Source organism: Molothrus aeneus, chromosome 13, assembly GCF_037042795.1.
Source record: "Molothrus aeneus isolate 106 chromosome 13, BPBGC_Maene_1.0, whole genome shotgun sequence".
In the NCBI taxonomy this organism is placed as follows: domain Eukaryota; kingdom Metazoa; phylum Chordata; class Aves; order Passeriformes; family Icteridae; genus Molothrus; species Molothrus aeneus.
The window spans coordinates 6,993,383-7,020,963 of record NC_089658.1 but is presented as its reverse complement, the minus strand read 5'-3'; the positions used below and the strand labels follow the sequence as shown (position 1 = coordinate 7,020,963).

Genomic DNA, 27,581 nt, shown 5'->3' with positions numbered 1-27,581 from the left:
ATTAATTAAAAGTGCAGCACTTCATGATAGCAGTTTAGAAATAAGCTGCAATAATGTAATTTTCTGATTTTGATTTTCTTTTTCATATTTCATTAAAATTAGACTATGATCCTAGAAAATAATTTGTCTTTTTCTAGCTACTTTCACTTGTTGGTCCTTAAGTTATCATGGTGGTACTGTGTTTGACTTTTAAGAGAAGAGCATCTAAATGTAAATCTAATTGTTCTAATTAAATTTTTAAGTCTAATGAGAACTGATTCCATTGACACTGACTTCCTCAGAAAATCAGTTTTAAAAGTGGTTGCTCAACTCTATGTGATGAATAAAATAATAAAAGCAAATAAAATTTCAGCTTTAAAAATAAGTGTTGGGTTTACTTTCCACATTACAGGAAACAGAGGAAATGGTGCTGGAAGCTCACAGACAGGTGATGCACTTGGAAAGGCATTGGCATCTGTAAGTAGTGGTTAGAATATTCAGATCTGAAACACATATTTTAATCCATTATTTATGTGTCATTCATTTGATAATATCAAACCGAGAATTTTCACATATGAAGGCAAGACAATATACTATGATGCAATTTCTTATACTAGGAAAATGTCCTTTTAAATGCAAGTGAAAATGCTTTTATTTGAAGAAGATTCATTCTGAATTGCTTTTTCTTTAGGTGATCAAAAGATTTAAGGCGGATCTGGTTTAAAAAGCTGGTTAGACAAAGTAAAAGATAATCACAAAAAGTTGATTTTAATTTTTTTCTGTAGTGTTTTAGGTGAAGTCAAATATTTTTAACATTAGTCTTGGAGCAGATCCTGCCTCAAGGTTTAAAATGTTTTCTCAGTGGCCTTAGAAAACTTAGAAAACTGAGAGGTTTTGAATGCTGTATTGTATAGCTATAATTTATGGAGGAGCCTTTAGAATGGTTTATATGCATAAATTTAAACTTTTAACTCCTGTTGGAATAATGTAAAACATAGCAAGTATCTTCAATCTACTGTAGGTTCTGTTTCCATATGCATGCATACAGGAATTATTTTTTCATTAGTGCAATCTGATGTGCTTTTTATAAAAGAGTAATTGATAGTCAGCAGCAGAAATTTCAGAATTAGGAGTGGTGGTTGGGGAAGCACTTTGTATTTCTTGTATAGAGCAAACTTTGCAGCCCTGAATGACCGTCCCTGTGTTGGGTTCTGCATCCCTCACCTCATACCAGTGAATGCAAATGTGCATATTCATGCAGATCCTGTTACCCTCGCATCCCTCAGAGGGTCATATGTTAAAAGATTACCAGATCTGATAATGTCTGTAATGTCCATATTGGGGAGGAGAACTCTGACCTGCTGGCTTTGAGGAGAAAAATGTCCCTGTTGCTTTCAGGGATTCAGCAAGTAGATAACAATTTGGGAGTCCAGAGGGCAGTTAACGCTCCCTTTCGGTCTGTTTGAGACCTGTCAGAAAAGAGCTGGGATCGTTTTGCCTGCTAGAAATGGCAGTGCTCGCATACTGCAGGCTGCTCACTGCTCTGCAGATGTATTTGGGTGTCTGCTGTTCTGCAGCCGGAACAAGATTTCGTTGTTAAGTCTGACACGCTGGCCAGTTAGACCTGCGGGACTTCGTGACATTTTCCGCTGCTCTCCTTTTCTAAATGATTTTCTCATCCTTTCAGGTATTTTTGTCCAAGTCACTAGCTGAGAAAGCCAGGCTGATGTTTTGAGGAAAAACTAAATATATTGCGAGTGGAAGTCAGGGCAGAAATGTTTAATCTAACTGGTGGGTGGGCTCTGGTTGTCATAGAAACTTGTTTCTGTCATCCCGTGTTGTTGCTTGGCAGGAGCAGCCAGGTCATTCCATAAATCATTTCTGTCATAGCTGATGGTGATGCATTCCATCTGCTCTATCAGTGCATGCCATAGTCTGCACACTTCAAATCCCTCGCCTCATCCATCTGCTTCCCCCGCACCCCGCAGCACGCGCACCCAGCACACTCCCTGCGCTCCCTCTGCGAGAGCGCGGCTGCGGCTGGCCCAGGAGGGAGCTGGGCTCTCCTGCAGGTGAAGCTGACACACATGAATTTTGACAGCTAGGAAATCAAGAATATTTTTCTGTTTGAACAAAGTTTTATTCGAATACTGCTATTGTCATGCCTTTTTTTTCCCCCCTAAGATGCCACTGTCTTCCTTTCTGTTTTGGCTTTAAATGCTGCTGCTGCAACTGTTGAGAGGAATTTCTAGTTCTAAAATTCTGTTGTACATCTCACAATAGGCCTTTCATGTGTGAAACATCAGAGGACACGACATTTGTTCTTCAGTTTAGGTATTAAAGACCATACAGAATAGTATGTGATTAAACATGTAAGGCCAGATAATACATTTGCAAAGGTTCTTTTATTTTAGGTTTAAGCCTGGATAATTGTGGTCTTAATCTCAGGGTAGGCAAGAAAGAGAATTGTACATGAAAGTATTTACACAAAGTTCCCAAAGCCCTGTGGATTATGCATTAGTTTGGATAATGAACTAGTATAGATAGAAAGAAAAGAAAATCTGGGTATTCGTGCCATTTCTAATGTGTTTCCCTGAACATTTGCCAAACAATAACCCTTTAAGATTGTGCCCATGGAGGGTTATATGGCAGGAGAAACATCTGGTTTATTTCATTGCCTAATGCCAAATCAAAACACTTGGTCTTTAATTTAGAGGAGATCAAACAGGAGGACTGTTTAACTTTGTTGATTATATCAGACCTCTTTGTGATAACTTATGTTTTGATTCCTACCTCAGCACTGGGGTAAAGGCCTTTGTACCGTCTCGGTAGTTAAATAGCCACTGGTCCCTCCACAAAAGAAAAGAAAATGTAGGGAAGTTGACTTCTAAAAGTAATTCATGAATTAAGTTTCTTTGTTGCTTTAGACTCAATAACATTAACATAACAAAGCCTAACTGAAATGTACACTGTAGTGTTTAAAAAATTGGACTAACAGCTCCGAGGTTTGGCTCTGCAGGCTCTCAATTGTGCAGCTTTTGTCTAAGAGCCTTTTCATTAGACCCTGGCATATTGGCACCCCACTGATTGGAATGGACCATGACTGATAGGAGGAGGAGTCTCATTTGTTGCAGTAAAATGAGTCATGTTACCGTTTAAGCCTGGCAGAAGGTGTCAGGGTTGTTCATCATTGGTCATTTAACAGCACAGCAGCCAGGGACTGCATGCAGAATGAATTCTGACCTCGTATTTTAGTTGGGGCTTTGCTGTACTGTAGATTTTCCCTGTTATAAAATACAGCAAAATAAAATTGGTAGGTACGCCTGTGGAAAATGAGCAGTTTCAAAGAAAACTTTGTAGCCTTTGACTTTTTTTTAATTTTCTGTATCTTATCTGTCTGAAACTCTCTGCAGTTCTTACACTGACACCCAAGATTTATTTTTATGCTGATGTACAATGCATGAATTTCCTCCGGTAGTATGAGGTAGTTTGTTCTAAATATATTTCCTTTCTAGCATGTATGAAAAGGAGGAAGCATTTCCATTAGGGAACTGATGGTCTTTTCTAATGGAAAAGTACAATATATACCAGGAAGGAGCATGTGGTCTATCAGGTCCTGGTTTTGTCAGTTCAGAAAATACAATATGGAACTTAATGAAGTTATTGTCAGCTAAATGCTGAAATGTCATATTGTCTGTGTGAAGAGACATCAACCACACTGCCAGTGAAGATTTTTTTAACTGCCATCTGATGACTAACAAATCCTGGTCTCTGCTCAAGTAAAACAGGTTTGAACTGATGACCTATAAAAATATGTTCTGAAGTCCATAGTCAGCCTCTAAATCTATTAAATTCCCTTCATAAAATGAATTTTCCCAGTGTCTTGAGATTTTAATTTTTAATTAAAGCTTTAAGCATTATGTCTTCTATTTTTACTGATAGTTTTTAATTTAATTATTAGCAAGCAAAGAATTGTTGTAAGTTTAGTATCTCTAGAGACCAATTGATACTGAAATAAGAGAGAAGCATGTTATGTGCTGCAATACATTGCAAGAGGAACAAAATTTCAAGGTTTTTTTGTTTGGTAGTTACCAATAACAAGAGAGCCTGAATGCTTTCTTGGTGTTTTGTGAAGGATTAATTTTTAGCAGATAACATGTGTTGACTGCTAAAATCTCCGTCTAATGTTTGGAAAGTCATTATTCATTGGCATTTTCCTGAAGTTTTGTTTGATATAATTAGCTGTGTACTGTAATCTCTTACGTGAATCGTTCCCCTGCAGAGACAAAAAGGCTGTAATTTCTGCTGCTCTTAAATGAGCAGGAAGGTCAGTTATACTTGTGTCACTGTGAAATACAGACTGTGCTTATTTGGACAGCTGCTTGAAAATGAAAGTTCTTTGGACATTTTTAGAGCCTTGCGTGTAATAAAGCAGAGCTGTGATTGAAGGATCAAATTGCATTTTTTATCAATCCAGAATCAAGAGTGACAATTAAAACATGAAAAAGAATCCTAACAGCATTTTTCCTGTGTATTATAACATATATTGATATATAATCTCTTTGTCTGTCATCAGATTTATTCTCCTGATCATACCAGCAGTAGTTTTCCATCGAATCCATCAACACCAGTTGGGTCACCATCGCCTCTTACAGGTAGAGACTGGCCATTTGTCCGTACCTTGTTTGTGGTTTTGAAAATGTCCTGTTGGAAATCAGCATTAACTTCCTTGCATAACTGCTTGTGCATTTTGGTTATTTTTCCATTGTACAAAAGAAGATTTATAAATCCAGATTCATAGACATTTTGTTAGGGGGACTCACTTGAGTCCTGGCAACTTGCTTTGAAAATTAGCAAATTAAAATAATGTTTGGAAGCATTAACTGACCATATATATGAGGGCTATAAAGATATCTTTACGGATTTGCACTGCTGAGAGAAAGAAGAGTGATTTGATTTGATTTGATTTGGGTTTTTTTAAAGCTATATGTTAAAGCTCTGCGTCAGCTTTCGGTGACAAACACAGCAGATGTGTGTTCCCTCTAATGAAAATATAGTAGGCTATGAGACTCTCCAACTTGTACACAAGATAGCTTTTCATTCATATATTTCATGAATGTTTTCATTCTATGGGAGAAGAATTTCTGGCATTTTTAAAAAGAAATGCTGTGTATTGCAGGCACCTCTGTCACCTGTGCTTTGTGCGTTTGTAGTGTGAATGTGGGAAGAAGCATTCCAGTGTGGAGATGAACTGTGGGCAGCTGCCTACAGCTATTAGTGCTAGTGCAGCTTTCACAGACACTGTGGCCTCAGCTGTCTAGTAAAAGTTGAACAGCTGTTCTCCATATAGAGAGGACTGTGAAAGCTCCATTGACTTAAATTTGTTGTTTAACAAAGAACTAGAATTACAAGTAAGATGATGTAACTTTAACCCTGTTCTTTCCTATAGTGCAATTTGTTAAATTATTTAACATTTATACAACAGTCTGTTTCCATGTTCTCTGTTGTTTAATATATCCCCGCAAGCTTCTGGCTATTGGTCACTTTTTTGTAAATGTTGTGCTTCTTACAAAACAATAAAATTACCTTAAGGTGCAAAGGGTACAGAATGAGTTTAGCTGAATGTTTTTGTAATCTAGATGAATAAATTAGTAAAGGTATTACATGCAAAATGCAGTCATAATCATATGGCTGTGAATATGCATATCTTTATATGCAGTGTCACTCAAAGCCTCCATCATTCATGCTTCACTCCTGTTTAATGGACACTGCTCTGGTTTTCTGTGGATGTAATGGATTAATGAATATCTGACATGGCTTACCTGAGCAGCTGCTTTAGGCATTTCTTTTCTATTGAATAATCCATGTTGAATTGAGTAATGATGGGATTAATGGGATTTTTGATTTAGTGATTACAGTTGACAAAAATGTTTTGTGTATTCTGTTGTACTGAAAAGGCAAATCAGACCAGAAAATTATTATTATTTTCTTTTTAACATCAAAGCAAGTATTGAAAATATTTTGTGGCTGGAAGAAAGAAGTTCTGACATTTCCAAGTATTTAAAATTATAAAGATCCCAAAGAGGTTTTTTTCAGGAGTTGCCTAATGAGATACTGCACCTCGTTTTGTAAGTGTGAAAGCACTAGCTAATTTCTGAGCTTAGAATATAAATTTGAGGTCACTAAAATTTGTGTTTTTCTTTTGCTCTTGTTGTCTTTGCCTGTTGCAACCTGTATGAAATGTACAAAATTTGCACTTTATGTTCCTTATTCTGGATTCTGATCGTTAAGACAGTAGTAGACATGAGCAAATAATACTGAAGTCCTTTTGAGGCTCAAACTTAGCATCTGCTTCACATTTATACCCTCCCATCCCCTTTAATTCCAGTGATACAGAATTTATCAAGCCTTTGGTAAATTGCTCCAGTAGTTAATTACCTTCATTTATGAATCTGGACTTTTATCTTTATTCCCAGATGAGTCACTAAGAACACGGTGAAGCACAATGTGAAGTAATTACTACTGCATTTATTGCTATTTATACTCCTGGTAGCCATTTTCTGTCTTGACCCAAAAAGTTATTGCAGATAAAACAAATGTTTTATGTGTACCGAAATAATATATTTTGGAGCATTTTAGCTTTCGTTGTCATTTTCCCCTTTTGCAGTTAGGTATTTGTTTACTTAGCATTCATAATATTACAGATTGCTTAAGTCATAATTTGCCCATGCTTTAATTGTGAGTTAGGGTAGGAGTACTGTGTTTACCAGGGAGAGCACTGACAGATACCAACGTCATGAGACCTTGGGGTTCATAAGCTCATGACTGACTCTTTGGCTCTTCTGTTGCTGAATGAGGATTAATGACGTTTTTTAATTCAGTTAAGTAAAAGCTTGGAGAACAACTTGATGAAAACCCCCAAGTATTATGAGACAATAGTGCGTGTCTCGCCTGCCCTGCCCTCATTTGATTTCTAATTTTACATAAACATGCCCAGAGCTGAGCATCTTGCATAGTTTTAGTGATTGTGTACACGCATGTGAAGTTTATATAGGGATCTGAATGGTGGGAGCCTCGGTATTTTAAGAATCCTTCTGCAAGATCAGAGGCATGCAGGAGGTTCGGTGGGTTCTGAGGATGCAGAGCCAGCCCTCTGCAGCTCTGAGTACGTTTGAAAGGGGAGCCAGAGGATTAGTGTTGGGGAGACTGGGGGTAAGAACAATACTGCAGTGATTGCTGTCGGTGACCCCTGTAAATCCTAACACTTGCCTGGCTTATTTGTTTTTTAATGCTGCTGTGTTGGTGCTGCCCTAAAAGCTGCAGTTGTTAATTGCAGGGCTTGTGGTGCCAGGATGCTTTTTAACATAATTGGTGGATTTCATGCACAAACTTCTAGGAGGGGGAGTGGAATGAGGCAAGCAGGAAATCGGTGCCATCTGGCAACGTGCAGCCATGGAGGCAGAGTGCCACCGCTCGGGAGGAGCCCCGGCAGTGCCGAGGTGTCACTGAAAGCTGCAGGTCACAGTTGGGTTGGTTGTTCCCTCCCTTCTTTTCTTTTTGTCTCCTTCATGAGATGAGCCACTCACAGTTTTGTTCTGGGCTTACACTACAGAAATAGGACTTTCTTCAGTTAAAGCCCCCAAACAAACAGAAGAGGTGCACAGGCTTTTCCAGTCTGCTTGCTGCTCACCTGGCCACCTTCCTGCTTAATCCTGAGCTGCTGCTGTGCTGCAGGGAGTGCTACTCTGAGTTCTGAGAGCAGCAGTGCTCCTGACCACAGTCCTGTCTCTAAAAATGGAGTTCTGAGCAAGGAAAAATTTGAACATTATGCTGAACCAAAATGCTCCATAGTTTTTTCATTAATGGCTATGCAAAAGTAAGTGGGACTCCAAGCATTATTCCCAAGTTCAGGAATGAGAGCAATGCAGACGGAGACTACAAGTCCAGACCCAGAGTAGCTGTGTGAAGTGAAAGTTGGTAATTATAAACTTACTCACTGAATTCTTTGTATTTTAAAAGAGAATTCCAGCACAATTATGGCAGCTCTGGACTTGCATGAAATAGGAGATTTTTATTATTTTTTAATTAGAAAGGAAATATTTAGGTATTTTAATAGCTGTGCAAGCTGTACTCTTTTTGTTAAATAAAACCTTGTCTTTAAAAGGTAACTACTTGCAGCTCTCTGAACAAAGGAACTGTAATGTTATTAAACCTTTTCCCAGTTTTCCAGACGCACAGCTCTGGCTGTTATTGAAAGAACAAGCCCACAGGCTCTTCCTTTAATGAGCTGCGTTGGATTGTATATCCATAATTTATTAATGTAATTGCTTTATTATTACATTTGTATGGCTGAAAGGAAGCTGTCTCTAATGGCCATAGAATTTCATGTAGTATCTTTATAAAAGATGCATTATAAGTTGGTGAGAAAAATGCATGTTGTACTACTTCAGGCTTTGTGTTAAAAGTACTGCTTTATTAGTTATTGCATTTCACATCTAATTATTTTAAAAATTTACATGATAATTAGGTATATTTATGTCAGATTAAAATGGCTGTGTTTTTGAATTTGAAGTATATAGGTAATATTAATTTGTCAATTTGTTGCACAATCAATGATTCTTCTGCTGTGATTTACCTTAAGTGTATCTGAAATACCAAATGGGAATGACTTAGATATATTTTTACTCTTCTAAATCTAAAATGGTGTGGTATACAACTTGACTAGATAAAGCTTTTAGATCCAGTTTTAAGTTTTTGTGTTTAGTAGAGAGGTGTTATAAAAATGGTTCTCCAGTTCTCCTTAACTTGGTGCCTATTTGATGACTTTAAATATTTTTGTTGTGTATTTTAACAATATAAAAAATGCACCTTCATATACTGAACAGAATCTGAAGAAGAATTCAGCAGGTCTTTTTTGGTGACACAGGCAGAGACAGGTATTTCAAATATGGTGTGTTTGTACTTAGTCCACTTTTTAATGTTGAAGTACTCAGACGATGTCCCCTGCTTTTGTCACTGACAGCGATCTAACCCTGCAGATGCCAGGATATGAAAATTATCCCTCACTAAGGCAGAATGAAGGAATTTGTCCTCCTTTGTATACCCATATGTTAGCTTACCTTTATGCAGAATATGTTGGGTTTAATTATGTTGAGAAATACAGTCTCTGCTTCCCACTTCTGCTGTGTAAATCTGTGCACTAACCTAGACAATTTTGACAGGTGCCAGTCAGTGGTCGAGGAGTGGAGGACAAGCCCCCTCATCTCCCAGCTATGAAAACTCTCTACACTCCTTGGTAAGAATTGGTGAAAGCAACATAGTACTTTTTACTTAGGAGTTGAAGGCTTGGTTTTGTATAAATCCTGCATATCATTAAAGGAAACAGTAGGATAGCATTACAAATGAATTCTTTGCTAACAAATGGCCTGTTCAGTTGAACAATATAAGACGTGCAGGGTGTGTCTTTCACCATCTGTTCCTTGGGCATCAGGCTTCTGTGCTGAGGACAGCTGGTGCTAAAGCGCTGTTATGAGATTCTGGTACCTTTTCACAAATCCATAGCTAATTCTTATCTAAAGTTCAGTCTGGAGAAAGATAAAGACTTCATGCCTCCGCATTTACTTGTCCTTCCCCCCTCTCCCTCAAATGGCTGTCTCTAGGGCTTGTTTGCATTACACTGTTATTAAAGTATTAATACATTTTATTTGTAATTATTATTTGTTGTCAGGAATGTTCATTTATTAATTAAACATGTTACAGAAAAACACACAGGCAGTAATCGACAGCATTGTAAATTTTCTTCTTTTGAGGATTCAGCAGAGGATTTCACTTACTGACTTCCTTCTTACATTTCCGATACAATATTGAGAAGGAAACAGGGAAAATTTGAGGGAAGGTTTTGATTAGTTGCTTAATATTTCTAGTTTCCACAGATGTAATTTCTATTTTTTTCTGTCTAACAAGAATAAATTATAAGTTAAATCAGATTTCTTTTCTTCAATATTTTTGCAATTAAATATAATGGTTATGTACATCTTAGACTCCTAACATAACTGCAGTGTTAAATATTAGCCTTTTCTTATCTTAATATAATCAGATCTCTGTTGCATTAACTTAACTAACAATGTATTGCTGACATGCACATCAGCTGTTTCCTCACCTCTTTTTTGAATTAATCTTAACCTGTGCTTTGCTTCCTGTTCTGTCTTGACTTTGCCAGAAAAATCGAGTTGAACAGCAACTTCACGAGCATTTGCAAGATGCAATGTCCTTCTTAAAGGATGTCTGTGAGGTACTATTTCACTTTAGATGGTGCCTTTTTGTGTTTCAATTAACGCTTCCTTCGGATTCCCCGTTAAAAACTTAAAATAGTGTAGTGTGTGACCCATCTTTTGACTCCAACATCCTGCTATTTCAGTTTCTAGAGCTGCAATGTCAGAATTGGTTTTGCTTCGGGTTTTTTTTTTTTTTGGGTATTCCTTTTAATAAAAGAAAGTAATTAAAAGAAAGTAATTTTAAGGCAGACTTTGACAGTAACACAACTGACTTTTATTTCTGAAATACCTAATCTGTTTGAAGGTCTATTTTAAAAAATGATAACTTGAAGTTTCGTCCAGTTTTTTCTTTTGTAATGCAGATTCTCAAAAAACCACTGCCTCTCTTAATTGTTTCCAGCATGGTGAGGCTGATTTTATGATCATTCTTTCTTGTCCTGCATTAGCTTATTTTGTAGCAATTCCTTTTTTTCTTTTCATGCAGTATAATAGCAGCTGAGTAACATTAACCTTATAATAAGCTTCACTTTCAAAGCTGCCACCTATTTGTGGAATGAATGCTATCTGAACAAAATCTCCAGATAATATTTTCTTTTTCCTGTTTGTTTGTAGTGCTGGTAGGTGTTCTCAAAGTCTTTTGATACTATTTTGATACCACATTTCATCTTCTATCTTTAATACCTCCAAGCTAGACTCTGTTGTGGTGGGAGAGCCTGGGGATTTATTCAGTAATGGCTGTGCCTGTCCCTCTTGCAGCAGTCCCGGATGGAGGATCGCTTGGACAGACTGGACGATGCCATCCACGTGCTGCGGAACCACGCCGTGGGGCCTTCCACCAGCCTGTCAGCTGCCCATGGAGATATCCATAGTTTGTTGGGACCATCCCACAATGGGCCAATTGGAAGCCTGAACTCAAACTATGGAGCATCCAGCCTTGTAACAGCCAGCAGACAAGCATCCATGGTAATGATGTTATAAAATATGTGTATGTTTATGCAAAGCAACTCCAGCTAATGCATTGAAACTATTGTAGAGCCTGCAGAGGCAGAGCTGGGCTGGAAGACTCATATTTATCAGGAAGAAACCACTTGAGATTCTTGTGGAGGACAAGATGGCAGACAGCTTGCACCTGCTATGGGTTTCCAATTAGAATGTTGGGAGTGGGGGTGGGCAGAAATGAGGGGGAGGAAAAAGATAGGAAAACTTAGACTTTGGCCTGGTCAGTGGCCCATAAAATCCTGCTGTGACCATATGCAGAAAGCTGAAACTTTCTGCTGAGAGCGTTTCAGCTTATACATGCATTTTTTCCAGATGTGTAATAATTGGCAGAACCATTTTCTCCTTGAAATAGTGAATAGGGAGATTGAATGGGAAAAGCAGTCGAGAAGGACTGAAATTCAAGTGTTCTGGTCTGGAAAAGCTGTTTATTGTAAATTGGAACTAGTCTTCAATAGCAGATGCTGGCAGAGGACTGGGAGGAAGCTGTTGGAATGTGGAACCATAGTGTGCACAGGCTCAAAATTTAAACTTTTTTTCTGAACTAAAAGGAGTTTGAGCACAGCTGTAGTGTAAGTAACAATGAAAAGGAAACTACTTTCAGATTAATCCCCAAGAAGGGTGAAATAATTCAATCCATCTCTTTTTGTTTTTTTAAAAATGTGAACTGTTCCGAAAAAATGTAGTCGAGCTTTTTATAGATCAGAAATATGCTAAAAGCATTACACAGTAAACAAATCTATTTGTAGCATTGCTCACTTCCCTTTTTCTTCCTTTTCATTCCACCCTTCTCAAAAATGCTTCAAGGAAAAAGAGCTTTTAAAAACATGCTTGTTTTAGTGGTGCCATGTGTTTGCATGTTTACAGCGTAATTTTAAAGACCAGTTACATGCTGTGAAATTTTCTGTTATAAAACAGATTCACAGCTGGGTTCTGTGTGATCAAGGCAAAATTTCACCTATCATCAAAATAATTAGGTACCCCAATTGCTGAAGGGTTTGTATTCTATAAAACAGAATTAGTTCCAGGCTCTCCCATTCGCACGTCACACATCCATTTATATTAATTTCAGGACCACTGCAGTAAACATCAAAAAGAACTGCTTGCTTTCTATAAGCTGCGTGGGTTTGGGGGCTTTGGGGAGGGGGTACTTTCCAAATGCACATCCAACTTCAGCTTTCTATACAAGTTCACAGTTACTTTTAGTAATGAAAGAAGTGATGCATAACTACTTTTGAATTTTTTCACAGTACCTACAGAGATTTAATATTTAAAGAATGTTGTTAAAGTTCTACCATGTTCTAGGGTAGACTGATTTAGTCCTACAAAAGAAAACTTTTTCCCCCTCTGCTCTTGATGTGGTGTAAAGTGAGTGACTGAAACTGCAGTGACTGACAATTTTTTTCTGTCACTTGAGGAACCTTCTGATACTGCTAAGCCAGACACAGTCAAATATATCCAGATAGTGCCAAATTGTACCTAAAAATCTCAGTTTCTCTTTTAAATCAGTTATGATAAATATTTTATCAACTCAATTTTTATTAAAATAAGAGACAGTGGAAAATGACTCTCCAAAATGGACAGAAGTTCCTTGATCTTCTCTAGTTTAATGTAGTTGTGCAATTTAAATGTAATACAGACCTAATTTATCATCTAATTATTTGACTGACAGAAGCTTGTCTGTTAGAAATAAATTTAAATTAAGAAAACAAAAAAACATTTGCCTGTACATTTCATCCTCACTTGGTAAAACAAGCTTGCAGATCAGTTTTGCCTTGTAAAGTGAGTCAGCTAAAGAATGTCTTGGATTAACCTTAATTTTGTTACATCAGAATAATTGGCTCCAACAGAAGGCATGCAGTTGTGGTCTTGCCCAGTCCCCAAAGAGTGCCCTTTGACATCATTGGCAATTGCAGGAGCTCAGCGTGGCTGAGCATGGAGTCCTGAAATAGGTACAGAGCAGGGCTGCCACATCTGGCTGTGCTGCAGACTGAGGGCTTCATTGGTGATGACTGCATCGCAGTAATGCTCCCCAAGTATCAGGGGGAATTCTTCTTCAATAACCAGTTCATTTCAAACTCTTATTTACTGTGAGGTTGGTGTTGTTTTTAAATAGTAAGTAGGAGAGCAGAGGATTTGACACGCGACCTGAACTGTAAGATCCAGCCTTCATTCCGGATTTAAATACTGCTTTACTTGAGATGACATCCAGTAAATTTTAAGAAAACAATGAGTATTGGGCTAACATAGTGAGAAATGTCAACATTGATAATGGTGATTACCTATTTTTGAAGTTTTGTTTGACATAGGGTCAAGAAATGTTCGTTGGAATTCAGCACTAAATGAAACTTCCTTGTTGAAGGAGAGTGGGATCTTTGCACAAAACATTTTTGCTCTTAAAAAAAAAGTAGGAAAAAAAATAAATTTAATTTCCCTTGAAGATGATGATCTTGGCAGAAGGAGCTAGGAAATGAGTAATTTAACTCCTTTTTATGTAATTAGTGTAACCAGGCATGGTTTTATTTTAACATTTGCTTAATTTTTGAGCCAGATTTATTTTACAACTCTAGTTGACTTCATTTCCTGCTTGCTCTGAATGGTCTTGTTTTCTTTTTAGCTGGGCTGGCCATTAGACTTATTCAAATAGATTTTTAATATCTCAAACTCATCAAATATTTGCTAACTGGCCTTTGAAGTTGATTTGTATTTTATTTCATGTATTATTGAAAAGTTAAGAAGTAATACTTTTTGTTCTTATTCAAGCTGCTTTTTATTTGTCGTTGTAATACAATGGAAAAAGAACAGCCTGAACTGATTAAAAATAAATAAATAAAAGGCCTGGAAACTCAGTTAAGGATGAAACTCAATCTTTAAGTCAGAGGGTTTTTTCAGGTATAACAGGAATCTTAGAAAATTGGTGATCTCCCTCTTGTGCCCTGTGCCTGCTGCAGTAGAAGCATGAAAGGTCAGTTAAGCAGCTCTGCCAACACCAACCTCTGCTCTTGCTCAAACCCTTCCAGAGTTGCTGTTTCCCTGTAGAGATTGTGCTCCCACTGAACAACTCTGAGCTGTCTGAAGTGTAAAATTCTTGATTACAAAGCCCTTTTCATTGCCTTAATTATGCACACCTTGCCTAAAATGGTTTTAATGACCATAGCCAAACTGACCGGCTAGTAGGGCTTGAAAAGTTCAAAGACTCAGACCAAGAGTGGTATTTTTGTTTTCCAGTTCTCAAAAGCTTTCCATGCTAAAATAAAAATGAATAATCAGACTAAAGTGTGAGATGCAGAACCAGTATTAACAGGACAGAGATGTCCTTTCCCCACGTGTCACTCTCGGTTCTCCTACATGCAGTTGTGTGTCATCACTGCCCATGATTTGTCTAGTTTTTATTTAGTTGCCTAAAATACTTAACTGGTTTTCTGGTTTCAGATCCCAAATGTTACCACTTAAATCAACCGAAATATGTTCTGCCCTCAGGTTTGGAGTTTTTTTAGTTTGCAACTGTCAGTTGGGCTGCAGTGTGTACAAGTCTTAAAATGCATAAAAATGAATACAGTTGACCTGGTAAATTACAACAACATACAGTCTTGTAACAGGACTATTGTTTTTCTCAACCTGGGGTTACTGAGGGGTAAGTTTTTTGTGATTGTACTGGATGGGTTGACATTGTGTGGAGGAAGCAGGCAAAGGGCAGTGATGGGAGCGTGTTGGTACCGAGAGAGGGTGCCTGCACAGCACATCCCGAGCGTGGTGTGCCTGCCCTGGTCACTGCTCACAGCACATCCCGAGCGTGGTGTGCCTGCCCTGGTCACTGCTCACTGCACATCCCGAGTGCTGTTTGCCCTGGTCACTGCTCACAGCACATCCCGAGTGCGGGGTTTGCCCTGGTCACTGCTCACAGCACATCCCGAGTGCGGGGTTTGCCCTGGTCACTGCTCACAGCACATCCCGAGCGTGGTGTGCCTGCCCTGGTCACTGCTCACAGCACATCCCGAGCGTGGTGTGCCTGCCCTGGTCACTGCTCACAGCACATCCCGAGTGCGGGGTTTGCCCTGGTCACTGCTCACAGCACATCCCGAGTGCGGGGTTTGCCCTGGTCACTGCTCACAGCAGATCCCGAGTGCTGTTTGCCCTGGTCACTGCTCACAGCACATCCCGAGTGCTGTTTGCCCTGGTCACTGCTCACAGCACATCCCGAGTGCTGTTTGCTCTGGTCACTGCTCACAGCACATCCCGAGTGCGGGGTTTGCCCTGGTCACTGCTCACAGCACATCCCAAGTGCGGGGTTTGCCCTGGTCACTGCTCACAGCACATCCCGTGCCGGTCGCTCCTCACCGCTGTGCTCCCGCTTTCTGTGTGTTCTCTCCCTGTGGTGTGGCAGAGCCCGGCCTTCCGTTTGTCTCCCATTTTGTGTGCCTGGGAAGCTTCGAGCTTTGCTAGGGAGGAGAGACGGTGGAAACAAGGCTGGATTAGCGCCGGAGAGAATGGATTCGCTCCGAGTGAGTTTGCTCTGGGGATGAGCTGCCGCGAGTGCCGCGGGCCGGCGCTCCGAGGGCCGGTGCCCCGCACAGCCCGCGCTGCCGGCCGGGGCAGCTGTATGGAAATGGGGAGCGCTCGGGAGCCGCCGCAGCGCCGCGATTCCCGCACCGCGGCACCCGCCGGCTGCTCCTGCCCCCGGAGCTGGCCCTTGGCGCTAGGAAAGCGCCTGACTGGGAATCGCTTACAAATAAATAATAGCGATAAAACACGTCGAGAGCTCGTTTGTTCCGAGCGCCGCGGAGCTGATGGCCCCGGACGCCTTTCAGAAGACTTAAAGGAAGCCCGAGGTTGTGCTCCATTGAAATGCAGATGGGAGAGCCCTTTCTCTATGCAGTGCGAGTCCAGGGAAAGGAAAGAAAACCAAATTTTCGAACTCTGTGTTTAAGATACTTGAATCTTGGTTAGCTTGAAGTAGCCACCGATCAGTTGTAACTGTAGCAAACAGAGCTTTTGGCCTGCGCATGGGATGCAGTGACTTTGAGCAAGTCATGTCGTTTGGGGTTTTTTGTTTGCCAGATTGGATTTTCTGGTATATCACAGATCACAGATAAAAATCACTGTTATGGTCAGTTTGATAGCATTTTAGCTCTTAAGATTTCTGTGTAAATCCTGTTAATCTAAATTGTATGCTTTTAATTTGTACATCTTGGTTTCAAAGGTTTGGAACATGGACTTGAATTCAGGTTTTATTTCTTATCTATTCTCTGCCTTTATCAGAACTGATTTGCTAATCTCTTGCCTTTAGATTAGCTCTAGATTTGAAAGTTCTGCCAGGGTTCTGACAGCTGCTGTGTTTGTACACAGCTTTAAGAAATTTTTGCCTTTTTTAAGAAGTAGATTTTGGAACAAACCTGGCCCTGAAACAATTAATAATCTGTAGCTTAAATAAAAGCACCCTCAAGTGTTAGGACTAAGCATGACCAGAAGGAGAAAATTAAACACACAACCTGCAAGGCAGAATTAGGAAAAAACTCAGTTTTGAAAAGTTCTGAGTGAGAGTGAGCTTCATGTTCCAGTTGTAAAGATTGTTGTCTCTGAGGGTGAAAGACCCAGGCTCAGCTCCTTCCTCCCAGCGAGTTCATGACTCTTGCAGGAGCTTGCAGGGCTGACGATCCAGAGTAGAACTTCTCACAAACACAGCCTATTACACGCAGAGGAAGATAAAATATACTTGAAATAGCAACAGATATTCCACAGTATACAAGAGGAGATTTTCTGCAGAACAATGGATACAAATAGCAGCCCGGAATGACCTGATATTAGTTGTGGGTTGTTGGGGAGGGGGGGTTCCCCCTTTCTTTTTTTGTTCCTATGCATTAGCTTACAGGAACAAGTGTATATTAAACAAAGGATAAACTTGCATAAGGGTATTTATCTCTCTCTGGGTAAAACCCATACTAAGACATGAAAGGTAAAAGCTGCATTAATTACTCAAGAGGGATTCAAAGCTCAGCAGTTTACTAGGATTGAAGGATTTATTGAAAAACAGTGGTTCTCATGTGTAACTCCAGGCAATAAACCTATTTAATTAAAGGCTTAATCTTCTAGTTGACATGTTTGCTACTGTTCCAATAAAAAGCTTCATCTGTAGCCAGTTTTTGTAACTATACAAATAATAGTAGAATCCCTCGTCTTTGTTCATTTTTAACTGTTTAATTGTATTATGTTGGTTATACTATAAATGTTTAAGAACTTTTGTGCCTTTAGAAATCAAAAGCTTTAAATGGAAATTATTTAAATACAGGCAGTGTATCTTTATCCCTTTTTCTCTACCAAATATATTTTTAATAGAAGTTGATGACAGTATTCTGTATTGAGCAGCAGTTTTTTAACAAGTTGCCTCTTCAAGTTAGGTATGCACACTCAAAGCTGTCTCACATAAGTATCATTCATTCAAGTTTATGCAAAATTAGAATTTTTCAAGACTCTTCATCTTAATGCTTGCTGCTCAGAAATTAAATCATGATGTATTATGAAGGAATAGGTGAAAAATAGGTGGTAATAATAGTTAGATACCTGGATTATTTTATTCCAAATAGGGTTGGTCACTGCTTGAGACACGGTAAGGTCTAATCAAGTTTTTCAGTGTAACAGCATCTATCAACTAAATATTTCCTTTATTCAGCAAGAATTTAAACTAATCCAGCAAATACTTCCAGAGTTTTAAACTTCTGGTTTTGGACTATTTCTTTGAATCACATCTTTAATGTGAAATCTTTGCTTTGCCTTGCTTTAGGTTGGGACTCACCGGGAAGAAGGTGTCAGCCTCAACAGCAACCATTCAGTTCTTCCCAGTACAGTTTCTGCTCAGAGCACAGAACTAAATCATAAAACACAAGACAGCTACAGAGGTAACTTTCCAGGCTTAAATGCTGGACAGGGTCTGCAGTAGTTCAGAGCCAGTGAGGCTGTAGATCTTGGTATAATGTCATCAGTGCAAGGGATAGGGGCATAGATAATGTTGAAAAATAAAAATTAATAACAGGTCTGATATACTGCCACTGTTAGGGATTCCTGCAACAATTTTGAGGGCATCCCTCAATTATCCCAGTATCATTTTAAGAGAAGGCTGCATTACAGCCACGTTCCTCCAGCTTAAGGGGCCATGATGCACTTGCAGAGCTGCAGCCATTTCCCAGTTTCCCATTTGCCAGGAGAGCTGTGGAGTGGGCTGAGAGCAGAGTTCAGCACAGCCAAGGGAAGGAGGTCATTCCACACCCGTGTTTACAGTTCCTTCCATTTTTAGCTGAAGAAGTAAACTGCAGAGAACTGAAGTCAGCTCCTTTTATTGGCATGCTAGCACCATTTAGGGGTGTTGCACATTCAGCCTAAACCCAAGCCTTGATGTCAGTGCAGCTTTGCCCTTCAGTTTGCAGCCCAGACATCAGGTGTAGATTTCCTTACTTCACTCAATGTCCTTTTGTCTCAAACAGTGTTTTCCTTAGACTAAGCTGCTACCAATCAAGCTGCTCTGTGAGCTGTGATTGCTTTATAACCCATGACACATGTCCAAGTGCAGCAGTGTTAGCAGGATTTCTTGTTTCTGTTAGTTCTTCCTGTTGTCTCAGCCCTGACCCCTCAGTGCCATTCTCTGCTGAGGTCCTGGGCAGAGTTTCAGTGCTGTAACACTCACTCTGCTCTCTGCTTGCTTGCAGCCCTGTCGGGTGGCTTACAGAGCCAGTCTGTGGCTATAGGTCCAACAGAAATCAAGTCTGAACATAAGGAGAAGGATGAAAATATCCATGAACCTCCCTCATCAGATGACATGAAATCAGATGATGAGTCCTCCCAGAAGGATATCAAGGTCTCCTCCAGAGGAAGAACAAGGTGTGTTGCTGACATAACGTGGAGAATCTGTGCTTTGATAATGCTCAGTAGCACATTGTCCTTACATTTGATACATTTATTGCAAGGCTTTTGTGTTACTGCACTGCATACACCAATAGGCAGCTGAAAGGGAGAAAAAGTGTATAGTATGTGTATATATTTAAATACAAGGTGGAGGATGTGCTGGGAAAATCATCTGTCCCTTACGCTAGTGCCATGCCTAATGTCTGCCTGTACCTGTAAGCAGCAAAAGACTGAGGGCCCTGCCTAGCACAGAGGATGGGACAATGTCAGAAATTACTGATACTTTGTACCTGGGCCAGGGCTGCCCTTCTGGATGTGAGTCTGTGGCAGTGGAGAGCTCCAGCTCCTGACCTGGAGCCTGAGGCCAAACACTGTGGCTAAATATTGTCTTGAAACTCTTTGTCCCCTCGCAAGCCACAGACACAAAACTGGAGCTGATATTGGGGAAATGCTTCTGGATCTGCCTGATAGGCCTGATACAAGCACTGAAATTTGAGGTAACAGTAAACAATCAGAATTTTGCAACCATAGGCAGCATAATCTGTATTAAGACATGATCAATGGCATTTAGTGTGTCAGTTTTAGTAGAACAGAGGTTTTGCACAGTTTTAGACTAAATTGGATGAACCTATATTAAAAAAGACTGGGCAACTTGATATCATTTGAGGCAGTTCAGGAATTCTAAATATAACTGTTTATCTCTACACCGAGTAGTAGAAGAAAAAATAGTTCTAGAATTTTCCAGTGTGGTCTTTACCAAAAGTAAAACTCTTAAATAAGCACATGAAATAGAAAATTCCTTGAGTATGTTTCTATATAAGCTGATGCATTGGAAAATAGCAAAAACTTTATTGGAAATTATTTTATTCTTCATCTCTTTGGAGTCGGCACCAGGATCATTTGTTTGGAACACCAGTGTTATTTCAATACCCTGTTACGTTTCCTTTCTTGCAGCAGTACTAACGAAGATGAGGATTTGAACCCCGAGCAGAAAATAGAGCGGGAGAAGGAGCGGAGGATGGCGAACAACGCCCGGGAGCGTCTGCGCGTGCGCGACATCAACGAGGCCTTCAAGGAGCTGGGCCGCATGTGCCAGCTGCACCTGAAGAGCGAGAAGCCGCAGACCAAGCTGCTGATCCTCCACCAGGCCGTGGCAGTGATCCTCAGCCTGGAGCAGCAAGTCAGAGGTCAGTGGCTTCGGGCTGGGCCAGCCCTGTGGCAGCTTCACCCATGGAGCAGTGTGGGGCTCTTGAAACCTGCTCAGCCAAATGCATGAGCTACTGAAAGGGTGTTTGCTGTTCTGTAATGATGCTGAAGTTCTTTAGAAAAAGCAAAGAATCACATTTTTTAAAAAAAGAGGGAACAGAGTGAGTGTAAGGTTTATAATTTGACCTTTCATTTTCCTCTTCAAGCAGTCATCACTAAGTTTTCAAGGTAAATTCTTTTATTCAAACAGTGATGCATCTTGCTTTAAATTGTAACAAGCACTTGTTTTGTAGTAGAAAAGATTAAGCAACAATAGGAGATCTGTTTTAGGCTGAACTCTGCATAATTGAAATATTAAAATGCAGTCTGTTTGTGTTTTCATAAGATTTTGCATTAAAGATGTACTGGGGAAGGGAGGAGGCTTGTACTCTAATTGAATCAGAGCTTGGTTTGCATGAATCTTCTTTCTCTGATTCCTTCAAATTTTTCCAAGAAAGAAACAATAGGCTTGCTGTAGGTGCAGAAGGAAAGCTACTTTTTGCCATTCATTCTCGTAAGGAGAGATGGTTCTAGGGATTACATTTGGTTCTTCAACTATTCTGTTCTCGTGAGTTGGTGAAGCCACAGTTGACTTTAAATCTCCATGTTTATTTTTGCCAAAGACATGTTGAAGTTTTGGGGCACCTTGCTCTAACTTTTGGTCAGCCCTGAGTTGGACTGGTTGGTGGCTGGGAGTCCTTTCCAACAGAAATAGTCTCGTTCTGTGGAGGTGGCACCTCCCAAATGAGTCTCCTCGTGTTTTGCTGTTTGGGACTCGTCAGCAGCCATCTTCCTTGGCGTCTCACTGATGGAAGTGTGTCAAGGGAAAAGTCTGAGATGTGGAATGTCAGTGCTTGTATTTGCTCAATGCACTACATCTTTGTATAACTGATGTCACCGAGTGATAGTGTGTTTTATTTTTGCAAATCTCATTTTTACTTCCTTTTTCTCATTTGTTACTTGCATTTTGCACAGAAGATCCAAGCAAAACTTAGAAGTTTATTGAAAGAGGCTAAATAACTAACTTAACACAAACTTATGTACTTCATGCAGTAAGGATGAGATGCTGTGTTTTCAGGCACTTTTACTGATCCAGTTGTCAGTAAAGGAACACTGTCTCCAGCCAGAGCTCTTCCAAGGCACAGAGCAACTGCAGATGAGACAGCAGCTGGGGCCATTGTACAACCCATTTTAGCATCTCTGAGTGTTAGGTCTCAGGCACTGTTTTGGTCTGAAAATGGTTGCCATGGTCTAGAAGATAAGGTTGAGCATTATGAAGTCAGAGGGACATTAATCAGGCATGGGGTTTGGTGTTTAAAAAGCATCTCCCTGCTCTCACAGACTCTGGAATTCACAGGAAGCTCCATGTTAATAAAATCATTCTGCCTCTGTCAGAGGACTTCCAACGCTGGTGTCAGTGGTAGAAAACTTCAGTGCTAACAGCTCAGCTGGCCCCACTGTCCAGGCAGTGTAAATGGAGAACTTCCCTTCCTCCCGTTCCCTGTGCTCCCAGAGAGAGGCCCTGGCTCCCGTTTGTTTTCCCGTCCCCCTCTGCACCTGTTCCTGTGGGTGACTGACCAGAGCTTTGTGTGACACCCACAGGAGCTTGCACAGTGCTTTGTGTAATTGCATAAACAATTTCCTCTCTCCGCTGCTAAAGAAGCTTCTCATTTTGTGATTGGTGCTATTCAAAATGAACCATTTCAGATTTAAGCTTTCAGTGGAGGCCAGGGGTTTTTATCTCTATTTCCTAAATCACTGTAAATTAACTTCCTTTCAAAGTTTCCACGTAATTAAATCTTTAAAACTTCAAGGCAAGCCACATTTAGACAAAGAAAACTGTGATTAAGGAAAGTTAGCAGTTTGGGGTTTTTTTCCGGTAGACTCTTTAGGAGTGCTCATCCTTAAGGAAATGCAGTAGGAGGCTGCTGATAATGACTTTGGTGACAGCAGAACTATCAAGTCCATCCAAAATAGTCTCTGTCAGATGAGCTAAAATGCACAGGGGTCACTAAACTGCAGTTACTAGAGGGGTGCCTGTGCAGTGCAAGAAAAGGGCTTGTGCTGTCTGTTTAGTTTTGGCAGACTTCTTGCAGTTATAATTGTATCTGCCATCTCCAACTGCAAAACAGAATGTACTGACAGCTAGAAAATACCTTAAAATGTTGATTAAATTCCACAGTGGAATATATTACATGTTTTTTGTGTGTCTTTTGGACCCCTGTGATTGACATCTTCTGTATTTGATTCATGAAAAGCCATTTTGAAGAACAGAAGCAGTTGACTTTTAGAAACTGTCATTATTTGGAAATGAGATCCAAATCTACATCTATTGAAGCTAAGTGGGGAAGTGGAAACACACCGATGAAAATACCTTGATAGCTGGTCCACAGCTGGTTATTATAAAGTATTGGCTTTAATGTGAGAGGAAATAGGGTTTGGAAAAAAAATAACGCTCCTGCCGTATGTGACTGTCATCACAGTCTTTTGATTGAACCAAGATGGGCACAAGGTGATTGAGGCTGATGGGAACTGTCCATTCAGGGTGTGCTGCCTCCCCTGCCCTAACAGCTGGCTCATACTGGGAAGGAAGAAGCAGCAACATTACTAAAACCAGTGTGATGTCAGCAAGGTTGGTAAGAATTCAGCCTACCAACAAAATGGATGCATTCAATTTTATTATATTGTAAATTACAGACAGTTCTCCTTTAGCACTTAAGTGTCTAATGCTGATAAAGGAGGTGCTTTTTAAAAGTTTCTGAAGGCGTATGTGGGCTGCTGAAAGGGTTTGGGCTTGGCTTTTTGTCTCTTTGGGTTTTTTAAATACCAGTTCAGGAGCTGTCTGGCAGGACTTTCCGTAGTGATTGTCTGCAGCTTTGGACACCTGTGGGTGAGCAGGGGGTGTCAGCAGCTGAAGGGGGAAGCTGCAGAGCTATTTTTGCTCCAGGGTTCTCGTATCGATATTGCCCATGGTGTCAGTGGATGGGAGATTAAGAACTCTGATTCTTGTGTTACAGAACGAAACCTAAACCCTAAAGCAGCCTGCCTTAAGAGAAGGGAAGAAGAAAAAGTTTCTGCCGTATCGGCAGAGCCGCCAACAGCACACCCAGGAAGCCACCCTGGCCTGAGTGAAACTACCAACCCTATGGGTCATATGTGAACACCAGCCAGGTACGTGGGGACAGCTCTGCTGCTTTGTGCTGGCCATACTGGGGACACCTGCAGATGGGGGTTCAGTTCCTGAGCTGCCAGCAGCACCGGACTCATCTGTGCTTTCACGTCTCTCAGCAGAAGCAGAAGGCTGCAGATTTGTTTGGGTTTATAATAAAACCCCAAGAAATTGTCGTCAGTCTCTATTTTCTTGCCTTGTTGCCAATGGCTACATCTCTTGGCTCAGGTGGCCTTCTTGGCATGACATCAGAGGAACAGTGAACAGCTTGCTAGATAAGCCAAGCTTATTAGAGATGAATTATACATCTTTAAATGGTCTGAATATCACATTAGTTGATTTAAAAATCCTCATATTGTTTCCCAGTGCTGATACAGTCTCAGGGACTCCTCATCCCAGAGAGATTTGCTCTCTGGCTTAAGGCCAGTCATTCTAACTCCTCTCATTTGCCCAGCAGAGACTGGGAACTGTCTTAAGTCACAATCTATATTGGTAAAGATAGTTAAAATTTGAAAGTAGTGTTTGCAGCTTTGCAGGGTAGCCCAGTAGTATGTAACATCTCATTGAAACACACTCATGGGGAGGCCCCACGGGAATATAAGTCTTTTGGGTTTATTCTTGTTGTTGGTTGGTTTTCTAAATAGTTGGGAAACCTTGATTTTAAAAGGGAAAAAAAAGAGTATTCCAGTAGACCTGTTGCCACTTTCAAAAAGAATAAAAAACTGGGTTCAGTGGCCTTGTTTTAATCCAGAACTTTACTGAATTTTATGGTTTGGGAGGTTTCTGGTTGTTGTGTATATTCTAATTCTTAATGCTTTGAATTTCTCTAATTTGTTTTATTTCATACAAGAGTAATTGGCTACTTTGGAATTGTCAGATATTTTTTAATTTACAGCCAACTTAGTCTGTTCTTTCCATATAAATATAAAGAACCACTTTTAAAAGTTTGGTGTCTTTGCTTTTTTAATAGCAGTAACTTTCTGGGTTGACTGAAGTGCACCATTGACAGAAAGGGCTGTACAGGAACGTGGCAATTTACCTTCAGGAGGGAGTGAGCTTGGCACTGCTTGATTTGGAGAGCAAAGTCAGACACAAACTGAAGGTCTGAGATGCGCAGATCATTCTTTCTCCCTTATCCAGAGAGGCCAGCAGAAGGTTCTTTAGAGTAATCTCTTCAATATATCACGTTCAAGACGGATATCTCTGGAACAGGGGATTTCAGGGGCTCTCAATGTGACCTGCTTTTGCACCTAAATGACTGAAAATGCCACCCAATCCAGTTCAAATTAGGTCTCTAGTGTTGATACTAAGCTTTTTAATTATTCTTTTCCTAATAACCTCTTTCTTCTCCTAAACTTCTTTCTAGAATTCCAGAATTATTGGTAGGATACACAGAAGGTGACCTTTCTTCACAAGGACACAGACAACTAACATTATATGAAGACACAAACCTGACAGGAGAAAACACTTGAAGCAAGAAACCCAAATGCAATCTTATGATCAAAGCTACTGGTCAACACCTGCATCAGGAGTGAAGATACAAGATCTTCAGACAGAATTTCAGCCCATGAGATACTCTGAACATATCATTCTGTTGCAAGCAGTGTGTCGCTTCTGCACAATCAGAGACTGTTGTGATCTCTCCACTCATTGTGGAAGTTGCCTTGTGCCTAAACTGAATTGACAAATGCATTGTAACTACAAATTTTATTTATTGTTATGGAACTGTAAAGGTCTACATATAAAGGGAAAAGTTAACATGTTAAAAGCTGATAAAATTTCAGCTGAATGCCAGCATTTACTAAAGCTGTTCACATTCAGAGAACAAAGCAGTGACAACCGTCGACCCGTAGCATTCCCAGCATACCTATTAGTGTCTTAAAAAAGGAAGGGAAAAGTCTTTTGTTGTCCTTTCCTCTCCTTTTGCCATATGACTAGTGTTTTCCATGCAATAGGAAACTATTCCTTGGTATAGCTTTTTTTATGTTATTTTTGATCTCTGGTAATCTGAACAGTTATGGTCACAGTTCCCCTTCCATACTGAGCTCTGTGCCTCAAGCCACTCAGAGGCTTCATGAAGGCTGCAGGCTGGAGCAATACTGTGACCATAACATTTCTTGGATTTAAAAAGTGATTTTTATTTTCCCTCAGACTTTCCTCAAACGTTTTTTTTTTCTAATTATAAACAAAACCTTTTTAGGCTTCTAGGCTTCATAGTAAAGCTTGTAACGTGAAGTGTAAATTGGGTGGGGAGAATCTACTTTGTTAGAGTTGCTTTGTTTTCCGAGCAGTAAGTACTACATATAGTACATGTAAAGTGTTAGCTGTATGTAAGCACAAAATGCATTAAAATACAAAGGAGATTTTTTTCAGGCTGTAACTTTGGTGAATAGTAAAATCCTGAATTCACCGTGGCAGGTAGTGTGATGATATAACCACCAGCCAGGTGGGCTTATTACGTAATGGAATCTCAAGAGCAATGGTCACCAGTTTTTCCTTCCTGTACACGTTAACTATCATGTCATGTTGTATGGCTTGTCAGTGGAGAAAAATAGTGTGAATCAAATGCAAATACCCCCATCCCAAGCCATATTAGCATTAAACCTTTAAATGTTTCTCCACCAGAATAGTGTCCATAAGTATTCCTTTGTCACAGATGTGTTGAAATGGTTAAAATCCCTTTGAACTTCCATGGAAACTGTCTTCCACTGCAATGACCATGGGAGGAAATTTCCTAAGCCAAGGTTGTCTGAGCTATTGTTTATATAGTGCATCTTTCATCACTGGCAATTGGTTCACACACAAAACAGGAACAAAACTATAATTTTTATGAAGTCGTTTAATTTGAAAGAACAAAAGATGGATTGATAAAATAAACTAATGAATTTAAGCTCATGTTCTGGATGGTTCCTAACAAAACAGTTTGTGGAATTAGTGGACTCATTTCTATTACTTTAATTTGCATATATCATCAGATAACACCTGATTATATCTGTGGCCTTGTTCTTCATTTCAGTGTTTATCAGCTAAACGGAATTTGTTGCTTATGACGTGTGAAAGTGATCACGTGCCACTGCCTGGCCTTTTTCCTTCTAAGCTTGTTGTCTTTTTGGCTATATTAGACTTTGCAGTATGCCCAGAAGCTTTCCTTCATAAAATAGAAAGAAAAAAACATTTGGCTTATTTTTCACTGTAGCTAGTCTTTTATACAATAATCTTGTAAGAAAATTTCTTGAATTCTAAATATTACTCTTTCTAGATTTTTGAAATCAAAAAAAGTTTTCAGTAAAAAGTTTCTTACTTTATTTTACTATATTAGGTAGTAAAAATGTAGGGTTATTTACCATAACCTGTTCATTAATATCAGAAATTTACAATAGCATTGTAAGACCATAGTAGGGTTCTAGCATACCGTGTAGTACCTATGGAGTATTGTAAGAGCTAATTGTCCGAGATGAATTGCTTCTCATCTTGTTCTCCAGTTTCCATTGTTGGTTTATTGCAGATTTGTACCCTGTGTCAAATTTCAAGGTATTGCTGATAAACCTTTCCAACCAGCAGCAAGAAGTTCAAAAAATTTCTGTCAATGTAACAGAAAACACTATGTATATAACATTTATGTAGCAATAAATGTGCCATCTTTTTTTAACATGGTAAATCAGTGAGTTTTTTAAATTTCTCTCTCCTCATAGGCAATGTGTTGCTTGAAAAACAGCAGCAGAACTCTGTTTTGCCATTATCAGAACAAAGCCTGACACATCCTCAAGGAGCAGAGCACGTCACAGGCACAAGAAGCGCTGGTGCCCCTGTGAGGCCAGGCCAGAAGTGCCCAGTGCCTGAGGAGCAGCAGTGCCTGAGCTGTGGGTGCTGCTGCAGAGCAGGGAGGGGATTGCACAGACAGACAGACAGCAAACCAGGAGCAGCTGATCCCACAGGCACAGCCCCTTGTCCAGCTCACTCCTGTCTCTGCCTGTCCTGAAGAGAATTTGCCTGGATCTGAGCCCCTTTGTGCAGGGAAGTTCAGT

The 27,581-nt window shown here is 39.9% G+C and overlaps 1 protein-coding gene across 10 annotated transcripts in view; it reads left to right on the top strand.

The window, feature by feature from the left end:
• TCF12 (transcription factor 12) overlaps positions 1-27,205 on the top strand; it is a 161,717-nt gene extending 134,512 nt beyond the window's left edge. For 3 of the 10 annotated variants that reach the window (XM_066559082.1, XM_066559091.1, XM_066559089.1), the window contains 10 exons: positions 392-456; positions 4,556-4,634; positions 9,201-9,274; positions 10,199-10,270; positions 11,010-11,216; positions 18,028-18,142; positions 18,947-19,118; positions 20,097-20,329; positions 23,405-23,558; positions 24,923-27,205. In XM_066559082.1, the coding sequence (XP_066415179.1) occupies positions 392-456; positions 4,556-4,634; positions 9,201-9,274; positions 10,199-10,270; positions 11,010-11,216; positions 18,028-18,142; positions 18,947-19,118; positions 20,097-20,329; positions 23,405-23,547 (1,160 nt within the window). In that variant the 3' untranslated portion in view covers positions 23,548-23,558; positions 24,923-27,205. The remainder of the gene's footprint in view (positions 1-391; positions 457-4,555; positions 4,635-9,200; positions 9,275-10,198; positions 10,271-11,009; positions 11,217-18,027; positions 18,143-18,946; positions 19,119-20,096; positions 20,330-23,404; positions 23,559-24,922) is intronic. The other 7 variants (XM_066559088.1, XM_066559092.1, XM_066559085.1 and 4 more) reach the window with 5 other exon arrangements.
• Positions 27,206-27,581: the final 376 nt, after the last annotated feature.